This window comes from Opisthocomus hoazin, chromosome 4 (assembly GCF_030867145.1).
Source record: "Opisthocomus hoazin isolate bOpiHoa1 chromosome 4, bOpiHoa1.hap1, whole genome shotgun sequence".
NCBI lineage: Eukaryota > Metazoa > Chordata > Aves > Opisthocomiformes > Opisthocomidae > Opisthocomus > Opisthocomus hoazin.
The window spans coordinates 41,683,968-41,709,488 of record NC_134417.1 but is presented as its reverse complement, the minus strand read 5'-3'; the positions used below and the strand labels follow the sequence as shown (position 1 = coordinate 41,709,488).

The 25,521-nt window shown below is 47.0% G+C and overlaps 2 protein-coding genes across 2 annotated transcripts in view; one reads left to right on the top strand and one right to left on the bottom strand.

Moving 5' to 3' along the window:
* Positions 1-14,506, bottom strand: part of EPDR1 (ependymin related 1) — a 32,593-nt gene extending 18,087 nt beyond the window's left edge. Inside the window, exon 1 of the mRNA XM_075418687.1 lies at positions 14,235-14,506. Coding sequence (XP_075274802.1) covers positions 14,235-14,491 — 257 coding nt within the window. The 5' untranslated portion in view covers positions 14,492-14,506. The remainder of the gene's footprint in view (positions 1-14,234) is intronic.
* Positions 14,507-15,165: 659 nt separating this feature from the next.
* On the top strand, positions 15,166-24,973 carry SFRP4 (secreted frizzled related protein 4). The gene is made up of 6 exons (XM_075417408.1): positions 15,166-15,779; positions 15,914-15,994; positions 16,086-16,151; positions 18,430-18,628; positions 21,179-21,242; positions 23,764-24,973. Exons 1-6 carry the CDS (start codon positions 15,338-15,340, stop codon positions 23,950-23,952), a joined length of 1,041 nt encoding a protein of 346 aa, XP_075273523.1. The 5' UTR covers positions 15,166-15,337; the 3' UTR covers positions 23,953-24,973.
* The last annotated feature ends 548 nt before the right edge of the window (positions 24,974-25,521 follow it).

Here is a 25,521-nt window from a genome sequence, read left to right as displayed (position 1 = left end):
AGGAAGGAAATCCAGAGAATGAAACTGTGTTTCAAACGTGTGCTAGACTTCCAAAATACAGTAAGAGAGGAGATCCTACTTGGCCCAGCATGGATCCCTTTACAGGGCTCCAACTCAGCAGCTGTGGTACCTACCTTTGGCAGTGCCTCAAACAGCAGCTTGTGCCTCCATGCCTGCCTGTACGTCACTTTGACCTGGCTCGACTATATTAGCACAACCGATGTGACAGACTGGGTGCCCTGAATGTACCTGAATTACACCCGATTCTGCTCCATCTCTGACGGCCAACTGTCTTCTGCTTCAGAAGACTAGATTACTTGCATTCAGGACTTTGGAACTTATAATAACCTGCCTATGAGGTATGCATGTTGTGAGATCACCTGCTCTGAAAGGCAATGTAACTAACCAAAAATTAAGATAAATATGCCGATAAACAAAGAATACACATAAATGTATTAACAATCAACATCTACACGCTTACATTAGTTTTGGAGACAGGCAGCCCGGAAGATCAGTTAAAAAAATAGCAAGCCTTTTATCTTCTGGTATGCTGAGGCAGTTAGATGGTCCCTTACATCATCACTCTTCAGTAACAAGGGGATAAAAAAAATGCAAAGGGTGTCTCTACTCTCACATCCTTATCTCCTTTTACTCTCCCTCATTCTTTTTCCTCTCTATGAAAAAAGTACAGGAGCTGCCACACCTTCACACTTTATCAAGCCCATCATCCAAATTTGTCCCTTCCATTTTCTTCTGGGACAGGGAAGGTAACAAACTAGTCTGACTTTGCAAATCCATGTGTGGTTTTGTGCACAGGTATTTAAAATGACATAAGGAGGTGTCCCAGCCCCCGGATGCCACCACAGATTAAGAAAAAAGAAATGTGTTTCTTCTACAGAAGACATAGGCCAACAAATCTGGATCTAATTAAACAGTGATACATTAATTTGGGAACTAATTGTAGTAAGAATTTCTCATCCTGTATGGAACTCTGTTTTCCAAACAATAAACATCCTCTGAGAATTACCATAACTACATAGCATGAGTAAACTTTCCAGGGCTGGCTGCCTAAAAGTATGGCAGAATCATAAGTTTCCTGGCAAGAAAAGTATCTGAATATGATAAAACCACAATTGCAAATGGTATTAGAAGATACTGAAAGAATGAAAAATGAGATTTTTCTTTGCTGCGTTCACTGAATCGACTCTGTGGCCTGTACGAGTGTTTGAAAGCCTTTAGCACTGCCATGCACAAAACCGCCCTTGGAAAACCTTGGGGAAAACCTTGGCCATTCCCCCTCAGAAACATTAATTTCTAAAACAACAGGTATCCATACAAACAGCAGGTTTCAATGCAGACAGACCACTTCAGGAGAAATTCCCTGCTGTTCAAGAGCTAAATGCTATACAGGTCTCACACCATCTTTCCTGTGTAGGCTTTCACCAAAATAAATGGCACACGCCAAGCACACCACATTTTTAGGAACACTCTTCTCTACTGAGCCATCTGATTTTCAGATGAAGCAGCAACCTCACCATGAAGTCCCAAAAAGAACTGGCAGGAGGAGAGCAAATAAGACTTGCTATGTGTGAAGGTACCAGAACTGACAGAGAAACAGATGGGTAGTATCAGAGACTGAAACCTTGGTGGAAAGTCTTGTAAACAGTTGTCTTCAGTGCTATCTTACACCATTTTTTTCTCTGCAACTGGTCCCAAGCTCAGAATAAGAACCGAGCAGAACAATTCAGGAGGTTTTGTTTTTCACCCTGCTGGTAAGCGACATCATTCTGTGGAGGTGTTCTGGGGGGCTTTTCTTCTCACCTCATGTATTGGGTTTGCGTGGCAGGGTTTTTGTCGGGGGGGGGGGGGGGGGGGCACAAAGGGGTGGCTTCTGTGAGAACCTGCTAGAAGCTTCCCCTATATCCAACAGAGTGAATGCCAGCCAGCTCCAAGATGGACCCACCGCCAGCCAAGGCTGAGCTGCTGGCAGCGCCTCTGGGATAACGTATTTAAGAAGGGGAAAAAAAACCCCCCACAGCCAGGAGAGAGGAGTGAGAATACAGGAGAGAAACAGCTCTGCAGACACCAAGGCCAGTGAAGAAGGAGGGGGAGGAGGTGCTCCACGTGCCAGAGCAGATTCCCCTGCAGTCCATGATGAACACCATGGTGAGGCAGGCTGTCCCACTGCAGCCCATGGAGATCCATGGTGGGGCAGATCTCCACCTGCAGCCCATGGAGGACCCCATGCCGGAGCAGGTGGATGCCCGAAGCGGTCTGTGCCCCATGGAGAGCCCACGCTGGAGCAGGCTCCTGGCAGGACCTGTGGGCCCGTGGAGAGAGAGAAGCCCATGCTGGAGCAGCTTTGCTGGCAGAGCTGGTGGCCCCCCACACTGGAGCAGCCCCTTCCTGCAGGACTGCAGCCCGTGGGGGGGCCCACACCGGGGCAGTTGGTGTAGGACTGTCTCCCGTGGGAGGGACCCCACGCTGGGGTAGGGGAGGAGTGTGAGGAGGAAGGAGCGGCAGAGACAAGGTGCAATGAACTGACCGCAGCCCCGCTCCCCGGCCCCTGCGCAGCTCAGAGGAGGAGGCAGAGAAATCGGGAATGAAGTTAAGCCTGGGAAAAAGTGGGGGGGGGGAAGGTGTTTTTAGGATTTTGGTTTTATTTCTCCTTATCCTACTCCAATCTGTTTGGTGGTAAATTAAACTAATATCCCCAAGTTCAATCTGTTTTGCCCATGACAGTGATTCCTGAGTGATCCCTCCCTGTCCTTGTCTCACCCCACGAGCCTTTCGTCGTATTTTCTCTCCCCTGTCCAGCTGAGGAGGGGAGTGATAGAGTGGCTTTGGTGGGCACCCAGCGTCCAGCCAGGCTAAACCATGACACCCCAGTAAAGCCTTAAGAAAAAGTAAGTCAGTTCTTAAAAAAAAATACATATATTAGAAAACAGGTCGTTCCCAATATACAACCTGGGATATTAGTTACAGATGTTCTAAAACTTTTCCTGCTTTATTGATAACTCCAGTAAAGCAGTTGACAGTGTGTTTTGAACACACATTCAAAAATATGAAATAATATTTGGCAACAGCTATAAAGGAGCAGATTCTGAAGAGCACGTTACTGCACAAGAAGTCAATCAACAAGGGTCAGTGAAGCCATTTTTGGAACAAATTACTTGTGAACTATTCAACTGACCAAATGGTAAATACGCAGAGCGTTATTACAATGTTATTTTTTAAACAGAGTAAAGAAAGGAGGTTCATCATAAGTAAGCTTAATATAGGATGTTGCAATACATGTGGCAATACTGGTCTTCTGCATTGTTTTGCTATCAGTCACAATATCACATTTCATTATGAACTGTCCTCAGGATAAATAATACAAGTAGAAAATAAGATGTCCAGTAATTATGCAATATTACCTTCCATTTGAGAAGGGCAAATGAGTTTAATGAACTTAAGGATAAGCCACTTCTTGAATATTTCATATTAAAAGACAATTTCAATTGCAATGAAGAGATTGCTTTTGTTTATAATTCAGGGAGGAGCTAGAGCAAAACAGTTTCAACCTTCTCAGATCCAAAAGAAGGCAGCAATCGAGTTTTTTACTACTCTTCCAGAACTCTAGAAACCTTATCTGCTTTTGTACCTGCAGCTTTTAGATGGCTCTTTGGGGACATTTGGGTTGAATCAGACAGTTATGCAGTTCTACACGTATCTGTATTAAGTTTTGAAACACGTTCTTTTTTTATTTACAAAAACATGCACAGCTCCAGATTTAGAGTAATTTGGTATCTACGAATGATATCTGATAATCCAAATCTTCTTAACTGCCAAAGTTTTACACGCTTTTTTTTTCTTTGTCAGACAAGAAGTTATAACTGTCCCAAAATTACTCAACCCTGCACTGTTTTATACGCAAAAGAAATAAGCTATACACATGCAGTGTGGCATCCGCACATATTACCGGTGACTTTTCCATCACTCTTCCAATATGGCAGTGCGTACCACTGACCCTCATCCACAGGGGTGACTGATCGGGGCAATTTCCAACCTGTGCATCCAGTCCCTTCTGCTCCTCTGACATGGACACAGGGGCAGCAACACTGGGGGATCCAAGTGCCAGACAATTATTAAAGCAACAAGGAGCTATTCAGTGGGGAAACGTAGAATGCTGGGTGGAAGTTCCCTCTGGGCTGAATTTGGCCCATGAAATATAGTCTGGATCATGCCAGAATGAAAGGGTAAATTTCCTAAGGACAGAAAGGGATAAAATAGGCTTTCACGGTATGAATAGCTAAGTAGCTCCTGAGACATACGAAATCTTGGTAGCCAAAGACTGAAAAATTGTAGTAACTACAGTGTGAGCACCGTACAAGAAGAAAGTGCCTGTCAAATTCATGTTCTGATGCCAGAAATTCTGAAAATCATTAAAATCCAGAAATAAAATCTGAAAAAGCAAAAATATGGTCATTGCTAAGTTATGGGAACAGCCCTGACTGTAGGAATGTTGCTAATAAAAGTCTCAGAGCAAAAGCAAGAATTGCAAAAATTACTCTTACCTTGGTCACTTTGTGTGGTACAAAGGAAGCATCTTTTAATAATCAAGTGGGACACAAAGCCAAATGTGTGCATATAATCTTCAAAAGAATGATTAAATCGATTTTCAAATAAATGTTTGTCAAGGATCTATGTTTATAAAACACACACACAAAAAAAGTACAAGTTCAGATGAAAACAAGTGATTCTCTCTTTCTTACTACGACCTGTCATAAATCAGGTTTTGAACAAGGACAGTTATTCTGCTGTTGGAAATCCCGAATTTACTCCTAGGTATGAAAGTATAAAAGCTGCCAACTCCGGAATTTAATACACCACTGAAAACAAGGACTGTCTCACATGTTGAGCCTTCTGTGCTTTCACGCACGGGAACAAACTCTAGGCAGAAAATCCTGTCCTTGACCTGTGACTCTCCGGTATCAGACAGTGACCAAGATACGGGCAAAAAGCCGTCCTCTGGAGCCCCAAGAGGACACTCAGTTTCCCTGTGGAATCCGACATCTCTGTCAACATGCATGCATCTCCCCCACGGCCATAAAAGTGAGGCAGTAAACAAAAACAGCTGAAGGAAACACGTCTGCTTGGCAGAGATGAGGACAAGTTTCACTGGCCAGCGTTACCTTCAGGTTATGCAATGCCGTGCTGGGCATAATGCTCCTTATTCTAGGAGAGCCAACGTATTGCACAAGGTGGCCCTGTTCTACCCAGACATCACCCCCTCCCCCAGCATGCCAGACACCATACCATCCCTTAAAAACACTTTGGAGGAGAAAATAATTTCCCCTTTGAGTTAAGAAGAGCAACAGGTAAAAATACTTTGAGAGAGAGAACTTGGCACGTTGCAGAGATGCAATTTCTTGCAAATCTACAGGGAAGGCCAAGCTGAAGGTGATCTGAAGACAGCGATGAAGTTGACCTACATGAGGGTCAGGAGCCGGATTGCTGCTGCTGCAGCTACACAGATCCACAGCCCAAACATCAGTGGCCAGATGGCCACAAGTCCATTTCTCCAGAAAGCAGCCCTAACGCAACAGGCGTGGGAAGAGACTCCTTCCTCCAGTCCTTGCACAGATCTGATGCCTAAAAATCTGTCTTGAAAGGAAAACCTTCTCCTATCTTCTACTCTTTTCATCCCTGAATTTTCAACAGTCCATTTAACAAAACACATCAGTTTCTAATCTCACACATTTATTTACATGCCTCTTGTTCCTGCTCTTACCTCTTCACAACACCTGGCCACCGTGGGAAGTACTCTTCTTTCCCAAAGTTCCTTTAAATTTAACCTTCTCCCACAGAATGTGACAGATAAGTGTATTTATGCTTTTTCTGAATAACTCTGTATTATTTGCTATGCCACTCTCCTTTACTGGATGGAAACATCTATTCACATCAAGTTTAGCCATCAGCTCATAGCAAAATAGAGAGGATGGAAGTATATTTGAGCCCCATCTCTCAACTTTGCATCAGCTAATGAGCTGGCATGCAGACAAGGGCATAAATTAGTATCATTTCCACTAACTTCACTTGTCTATGAAAACGGCATCCAGCTGAAAACCTGTCCCACGCAGTTAATAAATGGACAAGCCTACTATAGGCAAAACAAATCAGTCCTCTAGCTGGAGAAAAATTTCAGAGCAGATGACCTCGGACAGGAAAAAGCACAAGAAGAGCATCCTCTGAATCAAAAAATAATAAACTTCTACACAAATTCTCTTGTCATATGAACAAAGCAATAGTGATACTAAACAATCAACAGAAATAGCACGAAAATTAAGTACATTAGTAAACAAATGGACTGGAAAATGAAACACAGGGAAGATTAGGGGGAAAAAAAAAAGTCTTTTGTTCTTATAATTAAAACATCCTGCCTCCTTCCCTGAACACTTCCTCTCATCTAACTGGCAACTGCCTACCAAAATTCGTCCTTGGAAGTGCTGGCAGATGCAGGGTGTGGACCGGATTCAGAGGCACAGGTTTTATCACCACATCTTCCAATTCCACTCAGATGACACAACGTTGAAAGCTGTCCACCACAGTTATGCCATTGCTGTCATCAATAAGGCTAGAGGCTGAACGATGGTTTCAGTTTTGGCAGTGTGGACCAACCTCAGGAATTGGGGCCGAGTTTGAATTGGAAATGGAGAAACGTATTTCTTGTACATACCTCCCACATATGTTACAAATGTGCATCTAACAAAGTCTTGGGATGAGATCCTTGTGCTAACGGCGAAATTCTCATCGACTTCACTAAGTTTGCAGCCCTGAGTTACAAAAGTAAGCAAAACGTAAGGCAAAAGCCTTTTTTCCTTGTTACCCCAAACTCTTCAGCTTTTCAGTATGCTCTCAACTGTAACATATGCAGCCATCATATTCAAAACCCTTCTTTTTCTGGCATATCAAGGAAAATACAGTTCAGCTGCATATGGAAGACAAACAGCGGGACTGAAAAATTCAGTGTGTTCCCTGGCCTTACAGCTCTCTCCCAATTCCGGGATGCAGTAGTAGCTCCTAAACCCTGCTCCTGGGAACATGCCACAGCTGCTCCCCAGCTGCGGGGACAATACCGGAGCGTGTCCCCTCATCCTGCAAAGAAGGGAGCCCCGGCACATACCCACCCCTCAGCCTGGAGACAGCTACAGCCACCACAGGGAACTGATGGATACACATCGTTTGGAAGAGACTGTACCCTCAACCATCCTACCGCGTCACGCATTGCAACTGCAGCGAACCAGACTGGGATGGGAAGAGACAGAGAGCCTACAGACAGGAAAGGTTCTAGAGAGTTAGAATGCGTATATTAACTGCTGTGAATGGACAAATTTCTGGAGGCACGTCAGTAAATGCTCTCTTGAACACCTAAAACTGTTTTCCATTACTGGCCCTTTTACATTAAGGAGACCTGGATCCTCAATTTACAGGATTACAGAATACAATCAAAGGACTAATGTATCAACCGGTAAAGCGTCCTTTGGATGCTTTTATCACTCTGATTTCCCTGGAAGCAATGTACAGTCAGGTTTTTTCTCATCTCACAGCAGTGCAAGATCAGCTCTAAATTAGAAGATTATGGTTTACCCTTCAGAGTAGATACTTTTTCAGAAAAAAGGTCTTTGGTCCTGTGAGAATAGGTAGGTGTGATGCTGCCAGTTGTGCCATGTGAATTGCATCAGGCCTCAAGCTGAATGGCAGCCCAAATTAAGATCATGAATATAAAGATTTCTTTCATCGTGTTTGTTTAGCTGTGCAGTCACGTCACCATCAACTGTCTGCATGCTGTCTGCGAGCACACAACACATTATGAACTTGAATCTCTCTCTCTATTCATCTCCTCTTTAAGTCTCTACCAAAAAAAAGAAAAAAAGAGTAAAAAAATCCCTGAATAAAAATGACAGTGATTTATCTCGTGAAAACTCTGGTCCTCTGGTCTGAGTTACAGAAAGGTAGGCATATTATATCTTCAGTGCAATCTTTGATTTGCTTTAAGATTTAATACAATGCCCAACAGTACACAACCAGCCATAAGTTTCAAGACAAACACATGTTATTCCAACGAGTTCAAACAGAGAAGGAAGAGACGATAAGAGGGAGGAAGTATTCTCCTAAATTTAAAAGGTTCAGATGGATAAAAGGCTTAAGCCAATATCCACTAGTATTAACTGCAATATGGTGCCAGTGGCTACCATTTAGCAACGTTTTTAGAAAAACAAAACTTCCTGATGAGAATCTCTTTTTTTTTTTTAAGAGCATCCAGTCAACAATATCTATAACTGATATGAAAGTAATGACCCCATTGATAGTAATGACCCCACTGAGTGTCTGACAGCGGTTTCTAAGCACACCAACCAGCACTCCAGCACGTTATCAATTTGGGATCCCTGGACATGGTTGCCTACATTTTCTCTCCAGCTTTAAACGGGTGTTGTGGATCCTGCTCTTTCAAACTAAGAAGCCAGTTCATTTTTTGCAGTTTGGGTTGGTGCTGTTTCCGTAGCGTATGAAAAGGCTCCGGAGTACTTAGCACAAACAAGGGTTTTGAGAACACTACACAAACAGAATATGGCATCTCAAAGCCACTGAGATGCATTGATTTAATTCATACTCAGTTATCTCCTTTTTTCTCCCCCCCCAACTCTGACAAAGATGCTGGTGTCCAAGTCTGTTATCAAAAGCATAAAACACAAGTCAGCAAAAGCAAAAGCATTGCTAAGCCAACAGTTCCCAGCTTCCTCTGATAGAGTCCACTTGCTTGTCAGTCCTGCAGCTCCACGGCTGAAGACTTCCAACTGCCTCCCCTGAGCGATGTTTTCATCTCTTCCCACCCAGCCCACCTGTAACAACAAAGGCAATCAGCTTCACTGCCTCCCTGAACTGCACAGCCTGGCTGACCTCCAAGAAGGCCAAGAACTTGGAAAAGGAAATAGCTGCTGCCTCTCGTACAGTCTGGGGGAGACAAGATGCTCGTCCATGCAGGCCTCGTGGACCATGGGTCCCTCCTTGTACAGTGCTCTTCTCCATGGAACCGACTGCCTTGACAAGGAGCATCACTGAGGAACTCAGTAGACAGACGTGTAGATCGGCTTATTATGGGAATGCAAAAGTTGAGGCTTGTACAGCCAACCCTCCACACCCGAAAGGCACACAACTCTCACTAGAACAACAATAGCTTCAGGCTATTGCCTAGCATCTGACTGCCAGCCTGCATCCATCATGGCAGCTTTCCAGTGCCATCTTCTCCAAACTCAGACTTGTTACCAGCAGCAAGCACCTGAAAGAACTTGGCACCTATGGGATGAAACTAAATGCAGGAGGTCTGAGTACCTACCCTTTGCTCTTGTTCTCAAAAGTGACTTACACACACAGCAGCTTATGCAGCATTTTAGATCCCAAGAAGTTGCATTCGGTCTACAGAAACTGCTGAAAACTCAATTCCATGTTTCCCTGCAAATTAAGGGTCTCAGAAGTCTGCACACTCTACACAATCTTAAAAAATGGGGCTTGGGTTCCCAAGTAACTGGCCAATTCTGAAAATTTTACCCATGACCATCGTTCGTTCCCTTAAACATTAAGCTGCAGAAACCACTCCCAAAACCAAGTCTGGGAAACAAATTTGCAGTCGCTCAGGGTAGCTCAATACTTAGCCTGTTGAGTCACCATAATGACCACAGAACGGATGGATTATATGATTTTAATAGGTCAGACACCGCTGTTTTTTCCTTTACGATCACACATCCTAAAACAACTAAGAAGTAGTTGAGATAAGTCAGACATGCGTGCCCACACTTTGTTTACTTTGAAAAGTCATCACCTCTTCTCCAGATGAATGCTGTTATATTTGCACCTGACCATACGCTGCTCCTCTTCAGTCAAGGACAGGGATTGACACATGCACGCAAACAGCCTGCCAGAGTAACGGACGTATTTCTCTAAACACAGCTTTGTTGCTCCTCTATCGTACTAGCAGTTTTTGTTGCCAAGTGAAGGAATTCATCCCGCCCGTAAACTGTTCCTGTCTTTTGCAAACACAGTTGAAACTAAAGAAATTACCAACACGCAGTTCTGTTTTTAAACAAACGCTGATATGGTATCTCCACGTTGTTTTTCTGCTCTGCAGTTATGGTTGTTAAGACAAATAGCCCTAGCCATCTTGAACACACAGGCATCCCAACGTGCCGCACAGTGTACAATAGCCCATGGAGGTTACCGTTAAAATACACTCATAGAAGAGAGAAATGAATTTTCTTCCTCCTACTGACCTTCCTTGACCACATGCAATTTTTTTTCTCCCCATCATCACACTTCTCATAGGACAAACTGCTAGTGGGACTCCCCTGAAAATCACTCTGTGAAAAATAGTGTGGAAGAGAAGGGTGAAACCGTAAGAATACGGCATTTGATAAGTAACACCCCAGCCCTCAAACCCCACCTGTGTGATGCCTGCTCTGCTCCCCACTTCATGCTTTCCTTCCTTCATAACTGAGCACTAATACCTGCTGAGTGGCTTCAGCAATGCCAGCCAGCACACTTCTTGCTCAGTTTCTCCAAGGAAACGAAAGGTGATGCAGGACACGTGAAGTTCTGGCCACAATGCAGTCAGTAGGATTTTGGGCTGAGACCTTTGTAGTGCCAGGATTTCTCAATGGTTTGCAGCGAGGTCATATTCAAATCTGAACCGCTAGATGTTATTTTAAAATGAAACACTTTTGCCCCAACAGCAAAACCGTGCTGATGACTGTTACCTAGTTTCTGAAGTGCCCTGAGATGGTGGACAACAGAGGACTGCAGAAGAGCGAGGAAGGATTAATATACAGAGACCACAAATGGAAGTAACTCCACCTCACAGGCAATAAAGGATTAAAAAAACACGTCCTGTGTTTAACAGGGAACGTGACACAGCTCTGCCTCCAGAGCTCTAGGGAACCGTTTGAAGTGCTCTAGTTCCACATCATATAATAACCCCACTGGCACGAGCTCTTCCAAATGGGAAATGGCACAATCTACTCAGTAAAAACCTCTGTTTGTTTTCTTTTCTCCTGGTATCAGTTGAGCGCTACAGGAAACCAAAAGAGAAGACTGTCCCTGCTCTCCTTGTCTATCCCCAAAATTTCCATCCTGAAGGGGAGAGAAGCAGCAGGGCAAGGCACGCTGGAGAAAACGTAAGATGCAGGGTGTAGCTAAGGCTGGGGCTCGAAAAGAAGTGAAAAAGAAAGTTGAGTAATGAATGCAACGGGAACAGGTTCTCCTCTAAAAAGCTCAGCCGAGGGTCACCACTGGTAGTTTCCACACCCCCAGGCGGAGCACAGGCAGTCAGCAGGATGGCCCAGAGAAACGCACACCCAACAAACTGGCCGAAACACCCACCAGTGACCGCTTTAACAACCTGTCTGCGCCCGGCTGCACAGCGAGCGAGGCACGGGCTCTGGTGGCAGGCGACAATGCGGCAGCAGGACGATGGGGAGCGGGCAGCCTTCACCAACCCAGTCACCGCACCTCCGGTGATCTTGCGACAACTGGTGAGCAAAGAAGTGATGCTAACGAAGCAGTGATGGGATATTTACCTTACGGTTATTTTCCAGGAGCTTACTTAAGACACTGGGTTGATGTAGTTATCAAAATGCTGTGTAGCAAATTACATCAATTTGAAACATACATCCACAATAAAAGCTTTCAGTTTCAGGTTTTCCTGTGGTTATGAGCCTGCAAGCCATTCCACACAGGCAGATCTTTGCGTCCCTGACTAACCTCAGTCAACTAACTTAACCAGGGCTGTGTCTGATTAAGGTCCACATTCTCAAGCTCCAGAAAATGATTTGTATAAAAACTTGGTTGTCAGCCAGCCCTGATTGCTGCGTGTAAGTTACACCTGATAGGAGCAAAAACGTGTCCGTTCGTGAGAATTTAGACTGCAATTTCCTTAGACACCAGGACAGCACTGTTTTTCTTGTTGCTTTTGTAGTCACTGCCTCGGCATAATTACCCGTTTCTTGCCGACGCCAAAGCGGAGTGGGGGAGAGGTTATTTTTCAAAAGGCAGGATAAATCCCCTCGCCTCTAACTTGTGAAGGCTTCAGTCGATGACTCACTGTGTCCACAGTGACATGAAGTTGTGATCACAACTCCAAGCCTGATCCAACACACACTGAAATCAATGGGAGTCTTTCCGTTGACTTCAATGGAAGCTGGGTCACGCCCTCGGCAGACACTAGCCGCGCACGCAACAAAACCACCCTCCAGTTTTGGATGGCAGAAAAGATGGTCAGCCTGGAAACAACAGGGATCCCTGAGGTCAGAGATCATCTACAACACGAAACTAATGCAGGAAAAACCAACAGAGAGATGCTTCAGGTGCACCTGTCTGCACTCTGCCTCTTCTAGCACTGTCAGCCCAGAGGAAGCTGTGTCCAGAGCAAATATTTATCAGAAATGTAAAACGAGCAGATCCTGGCAAAAGCCAAAATCTGGCCCACAGCACAAAGTGTAGACTAATTAGTCAATCGTAAAATAAAGTTTTCAAATAAAATAAACATAAGTTTCAAGTAATGAGCTCAGCACAACTTAGAAGCTAGAAAAGGCTTGCATCAGACTTTGTAGAGCACTTTCATGCTTGTCAAACATGAAGGTCAACGTAGGACTTCTAAAAGAAGAAGAGTATGAGCACAGCCAGTGTCAGACTCCACATCGTACATTAGCGGGCCACCACCAACCGTATGTTGCCTTTAACATTCCTCATATGGCTCCTACATGAAAACAGTAATAAAGAAAAAAGCTCAGAAGGAAGGAAAGCTAAACTTGAAAATGAAAGTCATAAAATAGTTTTAAGAGTGTTTTGGGACCATCGGAGGAAGGACTGAGGAAGAGCACACGCTTTGGAAAGATTAAAACAATGACTATGCAATGTTGGTAAGAAATTGATCATTGGCGGGAAAAAAAGCCAGGAGCAAACAGCAATATTGATATCTCAATAGCAGAGACCATTTAGCTTGGATGATACAACATTTGCAGGCTGGTCTTCACCTTGGCTTATACATCCCCAGGGCTGACTCACCGCTATTTGAACAATTTTTAGGCGGGAGAGGCAGAGGTATGGGCAGACCGGCTGCCCTCACACTGTCACGTATGTCTCAACATGGTGTCCGAGAGTCACCAAAGCTCGGTACCCAGACACATCTCGCTCTGTAAGGCCTCTCTGGGCTGATCGTTTCTTCCACCCAGCGTGTCAGGGCCCGAGCTTGGCAGGTTGAGGAGAGAAAAAGAGACCCTTCTTCAGCCAGCTTTTTTCTACTCTTGTTTTTCAGCAAGTCAAGAAGTGCGCACCGACACAGGGATTTTGTCGGGTTAGTTCCTGCCTCAGCAGACACACGCTGCGTAAATCAGGCACAGGGAGCGTCTCCGGGGCCAGGCAGCCCGTGCGCTGTGAGTGAGTACACTGCGCCATGGGTAACGAGACGCACCCCAACACCCCACCCCGACTCGGCACCTGCAGGAACCGAGAGCGACCAGGGAACCTGCAGAACGTGACTCAACTTGTTAACAAATTATTGGGCTAGAACCATCACCCCCACCCCCCACCCCCCAGGTCATTATTCCTGCGCCTGAGCGTAATCTGCGTAACCTCATCATTGGAGCCATTCCACCTCCAGGTTGGATGAAGCTCTGAGCAACCTGGTCTGGTGGAAGGTGTCCCTGCCCACAGCGGGGAGTTGGAACCAGATGATCTGTAAGGTCATTATTGTAGATGGATCCTTATAAAGGATCTCCCTTCCAACCCAAACCGTTGTATCTCTCTATGCCTGTGGGCTGTATTTTCGGACCCGGTTCCCATTTCATTAAAAAAAAAAAAAATAGTCGGGAGAAAGGAATCACCTCCAAGGGTAAAAAGCTGACGCTATTGATCACAAATCTCTCAAGACAGACAGAGACAGATAGACGGAGAGCTCGGACACAAGCCATGCGGGTAACAGGTCTACCCCCGGCGGCTCCCAGCAGCTGCACCCCCGCCCCGCGCTCCCCCGTCCCACGCAGGGGCGGTGCCGCCCCGCATGGCGGGGGGCCGAGGGAGACACCCCCTACCCCCCTCATATTCCGCATCGCTCCGCACCCCCCCGTGACGCCCCTCCGGGCCCTGCGCCCACCCCCGCCGCCCGGCCCGGCCCGGCCCGGGGTCCGGCCGCGGGCACCCACCTCTTGCAGGGGATGAGGCCCTTCCTCTCCTCCAGGACGCGGAGGCGGCGGTTGGGGCCGTCGTAGGAGACGACGGCCCGGGTGTTGCGGCCCGTCCCGTGCTGGTAGGACACGGTGCGCCCTTCCCACTGCCGCGGGGCCTGGCATGGCTCGGCCCCCGCCGCCGCCGCCCGGCCGCCCCGCAGCAGCAGCAGCACCAGCAGCAGCAGCAGCAGCAGGCGCGGCCCCGCCGCCGGCCCGCCCGCCGCCCGCGCCATGCTCGCCGCCCCACTCCGCGCACAGGCCTGCGCCGGGGGGGGGGGGGGGGCGGGGGCGGCCCGCCTCCCAACCCGCATCACCTCAGCGGGGAGAGGCTTCGTGCGGGCGGGGCGGAGGAGCGGGAGGCAGCGCGGCGGCAGGCGGCGGTGGGGGGCCCTCTCCCTCCCGCGCCCCCCCGTCCGTGCCCCCGGGGGGGGCTTGGCTCGCCACGTTCCTCTCGGGGGAGGGGTTCCGGTGCCTCCCCACGGGCGGGCAGCCTCGCCGAGCACCACTTCATGTCCCACCGTCGACGGGAACGGCGGCCGGAGCTCCCCCAAGCCCGCCAAAAGTTTCTGCCCCGCGTCCCTCGGGGGGAACGCAGCGTGAAGCCGAGCCTGGCGGGAGCGGGGTCCGCCGCCCCTCCCGCCTCCTCCTCCCCTTTTCCCGCGGCGGGCGGGCGCGTCCCGGGTTCGATTCCCCCCCCCGCCGTTTCACCCCCCCTCCCACCCACGAAGGAATTTATGACACGGGTGAAAAATGAGCGGGACGCCCAGTGATGTCGCCGGGGGGATTAAACGGGGGGAGGGTGCGCGTGTGTGTGTGTGGTGTGATGTCACCGTGCCTAACGCACACAGGCGCGCGCGCGCGCACACACGCACGCACCCCCCCCCCCCCCCCCCCCCGCCGCATTCCCACCACCCCCCCCCGGAGGAGCGGAGCTGCCAAGGGAGCGCGATCGGCCCCACGTCACTCGTGCCACCGGTATAAATGCGGTCCCGCAACGTCCATGGCTGTCGGCGCGGCGGCGGCCGAGGAGGAGAAGGAAGAGGAGGAGGAGAAGGGGGAGGAGGAGGAGGAGGAGGAGGATGCTGCGCGCCTTGGTGGCGGTGTCCCTGTGGCTGCGGGTGAGCCCGCGGGCGCAGGGCGCGCCGTGCGAGGCGGTGCGCATCCCCATGTGCCGCCCCATGCCCTGGAACATCACCCGCATGCCCAACCACCTCCACCACAGCACCCAGGAGAACGCCGTCCTCGCCATCGAGCAGTACGAGGAGCTGGTGGGCACCGGCTGCAGCCCGGTCCTCCCCTTCTTCCTCTGCGCCATGTACGCCCCGATCTGCACCCTGGAGTTCCTCTACGACCCCATCAAGCCGTGCCGCTCCGTCTGCCAGCGCGCCCGGGACGGCTGCGAGCCCATCATGCGCCGCTACAACCACAGCTGGCCCGACAGCCTGGCCTGCGACGACCTCCCCGTCTACGACCGCGGCGTCTGCATCTCCCCCGAGGCCATCGTCACCGACCTGCCGGAGGGTGAGCGGCGGGCGGGGGAGGACACGGGACGGGACACCCCCTCTGCTCCCGCGGGGCTGGGGGGCGGCGGGATCGGGCTCTCCCCGACAGATCTCCCCGACAGCTTTCCCACCCCGCCGCGCTTCTCTTCGCAGATGTGAAGTGGACGGACTTCACGCAGGGCGTGATGGTGCCGGAGAGACCCTCGCAGCCCGACTGCAAGAGCCGCGGCCAGGGTGAGCCCAGCCCCCCCCACCACCTCCCACTCCCCCGGAGCCAGACCCCCTCGGACACCCCTCAACCCCTTCCCCTTCTCTTCCTTCGAAGAGCGATGCAGGTGCAAAAAGACAAAGCCGACTCTGTCCACCTACCTGGCCAAGAACTACAGCTACAGTAAGTGCAACAGGGGGGGGAAACGCTTCGCTGTGCCCGTCCCGCCCCTCTCTGTGCCCCCCGCGCTTTTGGCAGCTCCGCGTGGGTGCTGCACCCACTCCACGCCCCGGCCAGCAAGCGCGGCGTGAGGACACCATCCCGCTGCAGCGTGTCCCGAGTGGGTCTTGTGCCTGAGGACACCCAGCCGTCCTCTTCCGAAACCCACCTGGTGCAGGCGGCCGCGGTCGTCGCGCGGGTGATGGCGATGATGGCGCAACTGCGATAAAAGCGGTGGAAGGTCGGTCGCGTGCGCTGGGATCGACAGGTCGCTCTGCGGGAGCGGTGCTTGCCACTGCAAAGGTCATGCGCTGCTCGGCCAGCTGCTGTTCTGGTCCAGCGGGTGGGATAAACAGGGGTTCATCGCCTGAAAAAGAACTTGTAAATGGGGACGAGGCTGAGGCAAGGTAGAGTTGTTACTTACAAATGCACGTGTTCTTTTACTGAGTAGGCAGAGTTTCATCCGGTGCGGAATTGTCACGGATGATCTGAATTCACTGCCAATCTGCAGCAGCTGGCCGAGGAGCTGGCCGATAGTTTCATGATATGTTGCGTGATGTGTCGGCACTAGAAGTCCCATCTTTGTATTCATCCCTCTTTCCCCCCTGAGTCTCCCCCCGGGTCTCCCCTCTCTGTTTTTCTGATGCTGGGAGTCAGGAAGAAGTCTGATTAAGACTGGATAAATACTGGATTGAGTGTCTGTAATGTCAATAGAAAACCCCTATTAACTATTAATTTAACACGCGGTATCATGGTCTTTTGCACTTTATGGGCAAAAAAAGCAGTGATAAAAAATGACTACTCTGAAATGAAATACAGGTGTTAGTCATATAAATTGTGATTCCAGTGACTCCAGTGGGAGTGCTGCTTGGATAAAAAGTGTAGCTTGGGGTCCAAAATTAAGTTCCGCTGGATTTGTGAAATCAAGACTTTGTTTTTGAGAGGCAGATTTTTATTCGTAAGGAAAATGAATTGAGAGACAAGGCAGGAGAAGTTGCAAAAATAAAATCCATTTTTTTTGTCTGAAATACTTTAAAATAATTTATACAGCCAAATTATATTTCTAGCTGGTCAGAACTTAGTTTCAATCAGACTTGAAAATGTATTGTGAGCCTCCAAAACTGAAATCGCTCATGTGTTTTGTGGCTGTTACACATGTCCTGATAAAGTCAGCACAGAAAACCCAGACTGCATTAAAATTGCTGGTCTCCTGGTTTCTGCCAGGAGAGGTTTATTCCAAACGTTAGGAGGTCCATTTGAGGGCTTTTGAGCTGGTGGCTGCCAGGGGCAGCGTCGGTTCGGGCTGATCACCCTGTGGCACGTACACTGCTGATGCTTCTTTCACTGAAAAATTTTGTGATAATAGGACCCTTCCTGTTTTGACATTTCCTAGAGACAAAGTCCTCCATGTGAAAATCGTGCTTCATTTCTCTGATTTGGTACTTGTCACAAGGGAGAAGGGGTGAAACGCTGCGGTGGTAGGTACCGCCGGGGTTCTCGGGTGCAGAGTTAGCCAGGGATCATCCTCAGAGCAATCTACACAGTTTCACCTTCTTGCATCCATGCAGACATGCAGTTTTCCTTAACAAAAGGTAAAAATGTGAATGTTTGTGTATTCAGAGTCAGAGGAACCCTTTCCAGAGTCTGTTTTATATGAGGATTTTACAGTTGATGGATAATCCAAAGGCAAAAGATGGAAAAAAGTATAAACTGAGTTCATCATGACCCTTCTAAGCCTCTTAGCTTTTGACTACCTGCTTCAAACCTTCCCTTCTTTCTTATACTCAAGAAAAGACTTTAGTTCCGGGATGTAACCTGCAGGGAAATCATTTTGTTGTCGAGAAGTCTGAATCCACACTGTCTGTGAGGTAAATTATTCATTACTTCATTGGAGATAGCCAGATGTGGCTATAGAATGGGTCCAATTTACATCAGGAGCCATTCAAGTCCGAGTCAAAGCAGCTGTTTGTGTGTGTGGTTCCAGGTGAGATCGCTTGGCCTGATCTGGCAAAGATCTAAGAACATGTTTAATTTTACAGTTGTCAACAGCCCTACTGAAAACCAAGTCGGGATCAGGCCTCTGTTATTCTAAGCCACTGTATGTGCCCACACGTGAAGAAGTGATTCTGGTTTCACAGCTGAAACAACAGCTTTCAGTTTAATACATTTTATTTAACGTTGAGATTTGTTAATATTTCCAAGGCTGTTTGCTGTTTTCACGCCTCTGTTTTTCTAATTGCAGTCATTCATGCGAGAGTAAAAAGGGTAGAAAGAGGGAACTGCAACGAGATAACCACTGTGGTTGAAGTCAAAGACACACTGAAGTCTTCGACACCAATTCCTCTGTCTCAAGTGCCTCTTCTTACGAATTCCTCCTGCCAGTGTCCACCTCTTCAGCCGAAGCAGGATGTTCTCATCATGTGCTATGAATGGCACTCAAGGTGAGCCCTGGCGAAGTGTTGTAGCTAGCTGTGATAGATGGGAAGGAGGACAGCAAAGCTCCCTTCCTCATGGTGAGCAGGTTTTGCTGATAGTTTTTCTTAGGATAACTCACACATACACCTACGTGTTTCAATTAACTTCGCAATTAATTTTTTCGACTTAATCAGCCTCAGCTCTGCGCCACGATGCAGTGTTGACAAAACTTGGCGCACGCACGGAGCGTAAAACCTGGTGGCACGAGGTGCTGACGGCATATTGCTTAATGCATCGTGCAGCAGTTCAGGCATCTCCAGCTGTTCAGGAGGGTTTTTCCAGGGCCCCTTTCTGGAGGTATGAGCTGCTTTGTGTGCTAGAAACACGATGGCGGCCATAGATGGTGGTCCATGTTGGCAGGACCACATGGGAGGCATAGTTCTGCCTCACCAACCCCAGGGGAGGGGACAGCAGAAGATACGCATCTCCTGTCCGCAGAGCTGCTGGAGACAGAGCAATGCCTTCTCTGCCGGTCGGACCGATGCCATCAGTGAGATGTTTCTGATCCCACAGCTGTACCAGGACCAGCCAAAGCTGCAGCCGTTGGAGCTCCGGCTCCTGGATAGCAGATGAAAAGCAAACACTCTCAGTGCAGCTTGCCAGTTCTGCCATATGATTAAAAGACAAAACAAAACTGACTTTACTAGACCTTTCATCTGGCAGTCAGCCTAGCCCCAGGCATGGAAGGAAAGCCAGCATGTTGGTCTGGAGGGGAGGGAGTGATGAATCACAGCTGCCTTCTCTCGCTGGGTTCCTGAGGCAGAAGGGGACATCCCATCCCCGTTAGCACCCCAAGTGTACCAGCAGCAGCAGACGCCGGCAGGACAGGTTGTGGCGTGGTGGGTACGCGTGGCTCTGTGCTGTCGGTCAGAGGCAAGGCTGTTCGTAAAACGTGCAGGCTGGTGTTGCATACAGTGAGACGACTGTTAATTGAACATGCGCACTTGTCGGGACCGTAGAACATCTACGTGCAGACCTTGATGGGCGATATCCGTATTTTCAGTGAGCTTTATGTTGGTACTTTAAAAGCATTTTATAGGTGTTTCTAAAAGTCGCCATCTGATACCTCATTAATTTTTTTTTTTTATTTTGGTGAGCTAACAGGCACAGTATTTTATTATTGGACAGCATCTTGCTCCTCCAGATCTGGAAGTATTTCACAGAGATTAATGCAGAGCCCTTTACTTGTGTTAGCCATTGTAGGGATATGTGCTTTGAGTCACGCAGAAGGACCACGACTAAGCTTGCGATCGAGGAGCTCTGAGCTGCAGGGCTTTGTTGGAGAGGACCGTCAGGAGGCTGTCAGGGTGTGGGGATTTCAAAAATGAAAGATTGCAGTCTGCTTCTCCAGTACTATGCAAAAACACACCATTCACTAAATATTTTGTGATGGTTTTTAAAGGTCACTGAGGTTTTTAATTTCATATAGCATAGCAACATGGATTTGAAAAAGAAACATAAACTGTTATATGTGTTTCCTGTTGAACTCAGTGGCATGCAAACAGAAGGTTTTGAGTTACCGTAGCTTTGTGAAATGTCAGAGGCAAAATGAGTGGGAGCTGTAGCTCCACAGAAGTCAACCGCAAAACACCCATTGCCCGTCAGCAGGGTTAGGGTCTCACTCAATAATTTGACCTGAACAGAAGCTGCATCAGATGTGTTCTGTGTTGTGGTTTCATTCATCATGATGTGGGTTTAGCTTCAATCCCGTATTTTAATTCTCTAATCTCTCCTCAGAAAGGAGATATGTATTGTATTTGTCTTGATTCTCCAGGGCTTGCACTCACTATAGTCCTTTTATATTTGGGCAAAGTGGATGTGTAGTGGCTAATGGCTAAAGGAGGCAACATTTTGTGCTCTTTTTGAACTGGTATGAGCAGCAACGTTGTTCACAGAAACTGGGGAGTCAGGTCCTGCTGTGCTTTGAAAACTCACCCACCAGCAAAGTGCTGAGATCAGATAATGTGGAACATAGTTTTTTTTTAAATTCAGAAGTAAAATACATTATTTTAAACTACTCTTCTGCACACTCACAGACACACACAGACACAAATATCTAGTGGGAGTAAGTAAAAATATATGTACATATACATTTAAACGGTTTCATGGGATGTTACCCAACCCATCACTTTTTGTTAACGGTGATCAAGACGGGACCATTTTCCCTTGCAGAATAGCTGCAGGTGAGGACAAAGGGCTCTAAATGTTTTCTCAATACTAGCCATGTGCTACAGTTTCGGCTGTGAAATCTGATTTCTTTTGAAAACCATTTTCTGTTTTTACAGAGTTTAGAACAGAATTTCAAAAGGAGCAGTATAAGCATTTAGAAATCCATTAAAAAGCATTTAGGGATAGAGAAAAATATTTTTGCGCCTGTCATCATCACACAGAGAAACTGCCAGTACGAGTTCCTGCTGGTGCATTTCAACCTCAGTCTGTGTTTTGTCATCTGGAATGACATCTCAGGAATGAAACACAGAAATACCTGTAACTTGTATTTATTTCTCAATTTTCAGGTTGATGCTTCTTGATGGATGTCTAGTTGAAAAATGGAAGGATCAACTAAACAAAAGATTCAAGGTAAATACAGCCAAAGAAAAGAATGCTGATATTCTCGATAAAAGGTTGAACACCTTTGCTCTACTTCAGCTCTGAATACCTTGCTTGACTTTCAGATATCCATGACACCTCTGGATGTTACTGTTTTCACTTCAACATTTTCAAACCCCATAACTACATAGAAGTGAAGTGAAAATTTGAAAGTCTTGCATTTTAGGATCTGTAAAAGTTTACTTCTATTTTATCTGCAAACAGTCTCTAAATAGGATGGTTGGATGATCTTTGTGTGAACTCTGGCTTATTACACTAATGACTCCAGGAATTTCTTTCCTGTCACTGCTAAGGCAAGTAGCTGTCAGATAGGGGATATGCAGAGGAGTATATAATCCACAGTAGGTAAGAAAGGAAGTTAGCATCCACCGCACTGGATAAATGGGCTTTGCTGCATTAAAGTTTGCAGGCCTGAGACACTGATTCTCACCAGCTGCTTCCCACTAAAGACCTCCTGAAAGTATTGGGCGTCCCCTGACTGGTTTGAGGGGACATTGGAGGGAAAAGTCTGTAGTATAGAGACCTGCAAGACAGGAGCAACAGATGCACCTGCTGGGCATCGGGGGAGCACTTGCTATCACTCCCTGCTTGTAAATTCCTCTTTAGAGTGGAAAGAAAGAGTGGATCAAGACAGTGTCTGGCTCTTCCTCACACTTTTAGAGATGGAAGAAAATTATTTCTGCAATTCAGGAAAGGTTTCAGAGCAATAAGGACATGCATGGATATTTGTTTCAATTAATGGCTGATTGGCAGTTGGTAGAGGGGAGGAAAAAAGATGCATGCTTCCATCTGTAGAAGCTTTTATATTACAGACTGGCTTCTTGCAGGAAGTTGTATTTGATGCTTTCATCTTTCCCTTTTCTTCACACTTACTCATGTAAATCCTATGTGTGAAAAAGAAAACATGCTTTAAATCTTTAAAAAATTAATATATTGCAATTGCGGATGATACCATGTGGGATTTAGGAGAATACTGACGTATGACTCGGACTCTTGAAGTCCCTTAGCTGTCAACTTAATGGCCTGTTACTGGCACACAGCATGTTTTAGTGGCCTCCTCACGTTGTTTTTTCATTTCTAACTGTGCCTTGAAACCTGTTTGGAAGTTCATTTCTAGACTGTCAAATAGATGCATGACTGCCAAACAAGATACTTCTCAAAGCATGTGTTATTGCCTCTGATATTAATAGTTTTATAAATTAAATCCTCATTTAAATGTGTTTGAGTGGGACACACCTAAATGCCTGCTGACAGTTTTTTGTTTTATAAAGATGCATATAATGACCCTGACTATGCAAATATGGAGCTAGGTTTCACAGTGGCTTCATTTTAGTGCCCGTCATTCATCTCTGTAGACTTGCATCCAACTTTTGTCTTGAGTTACCACTTAAAATGAATGTTTTGAGCTGTCTGTGGACCACAGAAGACATCTGTTAACATAACCGCAACATGGCTGGTCTCTTCTCTAGCCAGGACAAGAGTCTGAGTAGCAACAGGGTCAGTGCAGAGATACTAAAGAGTAAATCTGGAGAGCACTTCTCTTGCTCTGATCACTGGGAAAGTCCCTGCCTTTGGGGGTTTCAGAAGAGAAGGTTCATTAATAGAGGGGAAAGGTGAGACTCCTTCCAGGTTCTATTATCTACCTTGCTTTCCTTAAAACAACTGTTTCTGTTCCGAGAGGTGAAAGACTGCAGTCTCCGCTGCCGTGTTGTGGATCTCTCCATAATTTGGACACCTAGCCACTTAACCTTACTGTAAAAACCTGTTTTCTAACCGCTGCACTTTTGGGTTTGGAGATCTGACAGCTATTCTCTTTGGTGGGCTCGTTGATCTCATTCCTTTTCAAAATTTCTCAGGAATGCTGCTGAATAAAGCTGCAGGTGCATTACTCACAGCTGTGCCATTGCAACTCTGAACACTCTGTGATTTCAGCAGTCACCTCCATCGTCTGTCCGTAACTTAATCTCTTTTATGCCCAGTCCTCTCCACCCCAGGGAAAAGCAGAACCAGAAAGTAAATACCACCTTCGCTTATAGCTGTATGTTTGAATACATATTGTGAAAGGATTGCCTGCTTTCTGCAGACTTCTCCAAGGAAAAGTCAAGTACGGCGTTCAGTAAGACAGCAAAGAATGGGTTTTCAAAGGAGTCCTGGTGTGCAGACTCTGTCTGTTTGGTGGAGTGGTGCCAGCTCCCCTGGATTTCTGAAAAGGCGTGAGCTGTGCGCTGACGTGCAGCGTGCACACGAGATGTGCAGTGGTCATTTTTGTCAGCTGGTATTGTGGAAATTCCCCCACCCAAGAACACGTGGCAGGTTCCCTCTGCAGACAGCCATAACACGCTGAGATCAATGGCTCTGCAGGATAGAGCAAGCACAAAACCATTAAAAGCAGCACTAGCCTCCAAGGTTCAGGGTAGCTTTGATTAAGATGTAATTATTTATGGCAATGTCTTTCTCTAACTCAGCCTCTTTGTTTTCTGCATTTCCGCAGAGGTGGGAACAGAGACTACAAGAACAAAAGCTGCGAACGGCCCACAGTAAGAACCAGAATGCAGGGCGCAGTGGTCGGAGTGGAGCCCCAAAACCATCAACCAAGAACACCAACCCACTGGTCAATGTTCCCAAAAAGGCCACCAAAATAAGAAATGGCCAGAAAGAAGTCAACCCTAAAAAAGTATGAAAGTGAAATCTCTAAAAGGAAAGACTTCTCATGAATGGCAAGGGTCACAATTTGGCTTGGTCGGCAGGATTTATTAACCCAGAACTCATCGACTGTAAGAACTGATGGCATAGACATTTTTGCTGCACTTTATTTTTAAAAGGTTTGCTTTTCCTTTCAAGCCACTGCAAGCCGTAGAGCATAGGTTTGCACTAATATGTGGTAGGCGTATTCAAGCTGACGGAACTTTATCTTAGGGCTCTGATTTGCAATTCTAGATAGGTCTAGCCTTGGCTGCCAGAGGTTTTAACTCCTTATGCCAGTTGCCTGCCCTGCTTCCTTGCCAGGGGTTGGAGAGCTGCATGGGGCATCGCTTCTCTCCTCGGAAAGTGCACTGGTGTAGTAGTTGGCGAGTTAGTCTGTGAGTTGGTCTGCTGAGCTGAGAACCGTGGCAGCTGAGGAGCAGCAGAGCGACGGTAACCTCTGGCAGACATCTGGAGCAGCAACCACTGCAGCTGCTGGAGCTGAATCTATCTGCTATTTGGAATCACAGCCCTTGTTCAGAGCGTTCGGAAGCATAGTTTACCAATAAGCATCTGGGTATGCATTATGTGATTATGTGTGTGCCATAAATATGCTTACAGTGATAGCATTTGATCTTGTGGGTTTGTGTAGCAAAAATGCTTTGAAAGCAGAATTTTTTTTTTTTTTAATTGTACTTCAGGCTGGCTTCTGTTGTTATAATTTCAAATATATTTAAGCATCTAATTGAAAAATCAGTATTTTTTAAAAAGACAGATTGAAGTGAAGCAGATCTGTAGAATTCTTAAAAGTAACACTTATGTTTGCTGTAATATAGCTTTGTTATGAAAACTGGAATGGAAGCATTATTCTAAACATAACCGATAGCTACTACTGTACAGTATTAAAGAGAAGACAGGGCTTCATGTGGCTCAGTGTTCATTTGGATTATTTTTTATCTATTGACACCACATTTCTAAATCTTTCTCTGATACCGAATAAATAACTAACTAAATAAATAAATAAGGCTTGTCCCTGTTCCTGAAATTCTTGAAACAACTGGCTATCTGCAGTTTTGCTGATCAGAAGGTAACATTTACACTGCAAAGGGTCACAGACAAAGCAGATGCATTTATTTATGTACTAAGTTTTACTGACAACGTTTGCCATGTGAGGTATTAAAGTAGCAAAAGTGATATAAATCTAATTGGCATAGCTTCAAGATGCCATTTGTGCTATTCCTGCCCAGGCTCCACCTGGATCATAGAATCATAGAATCATAGAAAGTTTTGGGTTGGAAGGGACCCCTAGAGGTCATCTAGTCCAACCCCCCCGCAGCAAGCAGGGACACCACTAACTAGATCAGGTTGCTCAGAGCCCTGTCCAACCTGGTCTTGAACGTTTCCAGGGATGGGGCCTCCACTACCTCTCTGGGCAACCCGTTCCAGTGTTTCACAACCCTCATTGTAAAGAATTTCTTCCTTATATCCAGCCTAAACCTACCCTGTTTTAGTTTAAAACCATTACCCCTCGTCCTGTCACTGCTGTCTCTACTAAGAAGATTGTCCC

Coding starts and splice junctions, on each gene's coding strand:
- SFRP4 (XM_075417408.1), top strand. CDS start 15,338: ATGCTGCGCGCCTTGGTGGCGGTGTCCCTGTGGCTGCGGGTGAGCCCG. Junction 16,152..18,429: donor GGCCAAGAACTACAGCTACA/GTAAGTGCAACA, acceptor TTCTAATTGCAG/TCATTCATGCGAGAGTAAAA. Junction 21,243..23,763: donor AACTAAACAAAAGATTCAAG/GTAAATACAGCC, acceptor GCATTTCCGCAG/AGGTGGGAACAGAGACTACA.